Raw genomic sequence first — 4,092 nt, 5'->3', positions numbered from 1 at the left:
TTGTAAAGCACAGAGAGGTCTGGTAAAGCATAGGGAAGCATTGTAAAGCACAGAGAGGTCTGGTAAAGCATAGGGAAGCATTGTAAAGCTCTGGTAAAGCACAGGGAAGCATTGTAAAGCACAGAGAGGTCTGGTAAAGCATAGGGAAGCACACAGAGAGGTCTGGTAAAGCATAGGGAAGCATTGTAAAGCACAGAGAGGTCTGGTAAAGCATAGGGAAGCATTGTAAAGCACAGAGAGGTCTGGTAAAGCATAGGGAAGCATTGTAAAGCACAGAGAGGTCTGGTAAAGCACAGGGAAGCATTGTAAAGCACAGAGAGGTCTGGTAAAGCATAGGGAAGCATTGTAAAGCACAGAGGGGTCTGGTAAAGCACAGGGAAGCATTGTAAAGCACAGAGAGGTCTGGTAAAGCACAGGGAAGCATTGTAAAGCACAGAGAGGTCTGGTAAAGCACAGGGAAGCATTGTAAAGCACAGAGAGGTCTGGTAAAGCATAGGGAAGCATTGTAAAGCATTGTAAAGCACAGAGAGGTCTGGTAAAGCACAGGGAAGCATTGTAAAGCACAGAGAGGTCTGGTAAAGCATAGAAAGCATTGTAAAGCACAGAGAGGTCTGGTAAAGCATTTGTAAAGCACAGAGAGGTCTGGTAAAGCATAGGGAAGCATTGTAAAGCACAGAGAGGTCTGGTAAAGCACAGGGAAGCATTGTAAAGCACAGAGAGGTCTGGTAAAGCACAGGGAAGCATTGTAAAGCACAGAGAGGTCTGGTAAAGCATAGGGAAGTAGGGAAGCATTGTAAAGCACAGAGAGGTCTGGTAAAGCACAGGGAAGCATTGTAAAGCACAGAGAGGTCTGGTAAAGCACAGGGAAGCATTAATTAGTACAGTTAATACCCAACCAAGCACATGAGTTCCAAAGATTGCTTTTATTATTATAATAAATACAAATTCCAAAAAACACCTTTTAATATTTTGTTTTGATTAAAATACATAATAATACCCAATACAGTAAATACCATCAAACAGAACAATCTGACATCATTATATTAACAGTTCTGATAAAAAGGGTTAATTTTCCATCTCAGTATTAAAATAAAAGAACTGCTTTGTTTTGGCAAAATTCACATGTTGAGTATCTTCAGCGGCACGAATTACCATAGTGACCGAGTGGCTCGTGAATATTAATGAGCGTCGTGCATATTCATGAGCCCCAGGGTCCTGTCCTCCAGTCGGAGGCACGGCCGGGATTTCCTCGACTCTCGCAATGATTTTGTATTTACTGTTTCACGGCGCTTGCAGTAACTCTGGGCGGGTCTTCACAGCACAGCGCCCCAATCACGACAGCAGTGGAATCAGCGATTCATCGCCATGCAATTGGAACCTTGGCACAGGTCAGAATTCTGATGACATCACATAATCCAATTACAGTTCAATTACGCACTCTGATCGTTAGGCTTGAGTTCTTGCTTGTTCTCCAGTTTGTGAAGGGAGGGACGGGGGGTTTGGGGGAGGGACTGGGAGGGGAGGGTCCTAGCCCTGCTCCTTCGGGGGGGCGGTCTGTGACCTGGAGGAACAGGAAGAGGAGGAGCTCCCGGAGGAGGAGGAGGAGCGTCGAGTCTCCACCCCCGAGCTCGTCATCTTCAGCTTGCGTCTCTTGGCCAGCGGAGCGTTCTCCACGCTCTTCAGAAAGAAGCCCTCACGCTTGCCTTTATTGAAGGCCTGGAGAGGAAGGGGGAGAGAGAGGAGAGAGGGGAGAGGAGAGAGAGGTACATATACACATTATAAAGATAGATAGATAAATACACACACATGCATACAAAAGCTAAAAGAAAAAGGTTTTGCAGGTTTTGGGGTCTCACCATGAAGGTGGCGTTTACGTAGGTCCGGACAGTCGGCCCCGAGGACTCCAGGATATCGGGGGTCATGAGGGGGGTGGTGGAGAGAGCCCCCCCACTCTGCAGCCAGACATTCTCATGCAGGCAGGACACCTTGAGACGCTTCACTGGGTCCACTGTCAGGAGACCTGGGGGGAGAGAGAGAGAGAGAGAGAGAGAGAGAGAGAGAGAGGTATATTGATTATAAAAATACATTTGGGGTGTATAATATATATTGTTTATTATTATTATTATTATTATTAGGGCTATTATAGCACCTCTGACCAGCTCCTTGGCTTCCTCGGACACGCCCCTCCACGCCTCCCCGTCCAATGAGAAGTCTCCCTCCTTGATCTTGCGCATGATGTCGGCGGCGTGCGATGACGTCATCCCTTTCTGCTTGCTTTGAAACGGCACCTGACCTGACAGCATTGTGTACTGAGAGAGAGAGAGAGAGAGAATGGTATAATGGTGTGTGAATCAGTGTGTAGGTGTCAGTGTGTGTGTATTACTGTGTGTGTGTGTGTGTGGATACTGGTTGCACTGGTTACCAGTATGACTCCCAGGCTCCACAGGTCGCAGGCCTCGTCGTAGCCGTTGTCTCGGAGCAGCTCGGGGGCCGCGTACTGCAGCGTGAAGCAGGGGGTCTGCATGGGGGGGGCGCCCTCGGGGGGACGCAGCCGGGCGAAGCCGAAATCAATCACCTTGATCGGGGCGTCCTCCCCTTCATCCGCAAAGAGGAGGTTCTGAGAGAGAGAGAGAGAGAGAGAGAGGTGAGCTAGGGACACACACTGGGGATACACACACAATATTGGGGTGCATTCAATTCAAACACACAGCTTCAGCTGAGCTCTTTGTAAAGAACTACATCTCCCATCATCCCTCACCATTGCTGCGGGTGAGGAGGCATGCTGGGAACTGTAGTTCTAGCTAGGGGCTGTACCAGTTCACTGTATGCTCTCTCCCAGTACCTCTGGTTTGAGGTCCCGGTGCACGACCCCACTCTGGTGCATGTAGCTGACTGCAGAGAGCAGCCTCCTCATGATCAGACTGGCCTCGGCCTCGCTGAAGTGCTGCTTCCTTCTGATTCGCTCCAGCAGCTCCCCCCCCGACAGCAGCTCCATCACCAGATACACGTGCAGCTGGGGGGGAGGACATGGACAGAGAGAGGGGGGGGAGTTAGTATCTCACACAGGCTCACAGGTGCCATGACAACACAGCGGCTGGGCTCTGTACCTGGTCCTGAAACACCTCACACAGGCGCACGATGTTGGGGTGTCTCTCACACTGCCTCAGAGCAGCCACCTCTCTCTGTGCGCACGACTCCATCCTGCAAGAGACAAGGGGGGGGGGGGGTTACAGGAGAGAGGGCTGACGCTATCTCGCGGGGGGGAGAGACCTCTCTGATGTGTCCAAAGAGGGTTTTGTATGTTAATATCAATTATAGTCCATGAACTTGACTCTGAGGGCGACGGGGCATGATCGACCGACCCCGAGACTCCCGACTGCCCTGGGACTAGATGGGCTCACCGGCGGCTGACGATCTTCACCGCGTACTCCTGTCCGGTTTGTTTGTGGCGGCATTTGCGACAGACGGAGAAGCTGCCATCCCCGAGAGGCGGCTCCTTCAGAGCGAGATCGTAGAGCTGGAAGAACTGGGAGTCCTGGGAGAGAGAGAGAGAGAGAGAGAGAACCAATAACCAACCTCTGCAATCAATATTCAATACATCAATAACAGCAACGCTGCAATCAATATTCAATACATCAATAACCAACACAAAATATTCAATACATCAATAACCAACACAACTCTGCAATCAATATTCAATCCATCTGGGTTCTAGACTGTCTTGTGTTCTGGTTCCAGACTTGTTCCAGGCTGAGTTCTAGGCTCCCTACCTTGAGCATGGCGCTGCGGGCCACGTTGGCGTTCCCGGGCCGCTCCGAGCTCAGCTGGCCGTCGAGGAAATCCCCCATCACTGCGTTCCTGTTAAACAAGATAGAGGGAGCGACGTACGAGTATCCCTGAAAACAGAGAGAGAGAGAGAGAGAGACAGGGAGAGGGGGGGTGTCAATCACATGTATAAAACATGCACACATAAATGATATATGGGGTGGGGGGGTGTCACTCACCTGGAACAGCCGGTCGGTGCTGGGCGGGGTGCTGGCGGGTGAGTAGGTCGGCTCCATGCCCGTAAACTCTTCAGCAAAGTTACTGACG

At 50.6% G+C, this 4,092-nt stretch overlaps 1 protein-coding gene across 2 annotated transcripts in view; it reads right to left on the bottom strand.

Moving 5' to 3' along the window:
• Window positions 1–954: 954 nt before the first annotated feature.
• The window catches only part of rps6ka4 (ribosomal protein S6 kinase, polypeptide 4), a 10,464-nt gene continuing 7,326 nt past the window's right edge, over window positions 955–4,092 (bottom strand). For both annotated transcript variants that reach the window (XM_041238124.1, XM_041238125.1), the window contains exons 9-17: window positions 4,005–4,092; window positions 3,771–3,896; window positions 3,402–3,535; window positions 3,108–3,201; window positions 2,843–3,013; window positions 2,423–2,617; window positions 2,150–2,309; window positions 1,857–2,020; window positions 955–1,716 (exon numbers count right to left, since the gene is read on the bottom strand). The exon at window positions 4,005–4,092 is cut by the window's right edge and continues 74 nt beyond it. In XM_041238124.1, coding sequence (XP_041094058.1) covers window positions 1,528–1,716; window positions 1,857–2,020; window positions 2,150–2,309; window positions 2,423–2,617; window positions 2,843–3,013; window positions 3,108–3,201; window positions 3,402–3,535; window positions 3,771–3,896; window positions 4,005–4,092 — 1,321 coding nt within the window. In that variant the 3' untranslated portion in view covers window positions 955–1,527. The remainder of the gene's footprint in view (window positions 1,717–1,856; window positions 2,021–2,149; window positions 2,310–2,422; window positions 2,618–2,842; window positions 3,014–3,107; window positions 3,202–3,401; window positions 3,536–3,770; window positions 3,897–4,004) is intronic.

This window comes from Polyodon spathula, chromosome 47 (genome assembly GCF_017654505.1).
Source record: "Polyodon spathula isolate WHYD16114869_AA chromosome 47, ASM1765450v1, whole genome shotgun sequence".
Lineage (NCBI taxonomy): Eukaryota > Metazoa > Chordata > Actinopteri > Acipenseriformes > Polyodontidae > Polyodon > Polyodon spathula.
Note: the sequence above shows the minus strand (reverse complement) of the source record. Positions and strands in the feature narration are given on the sequence as shown.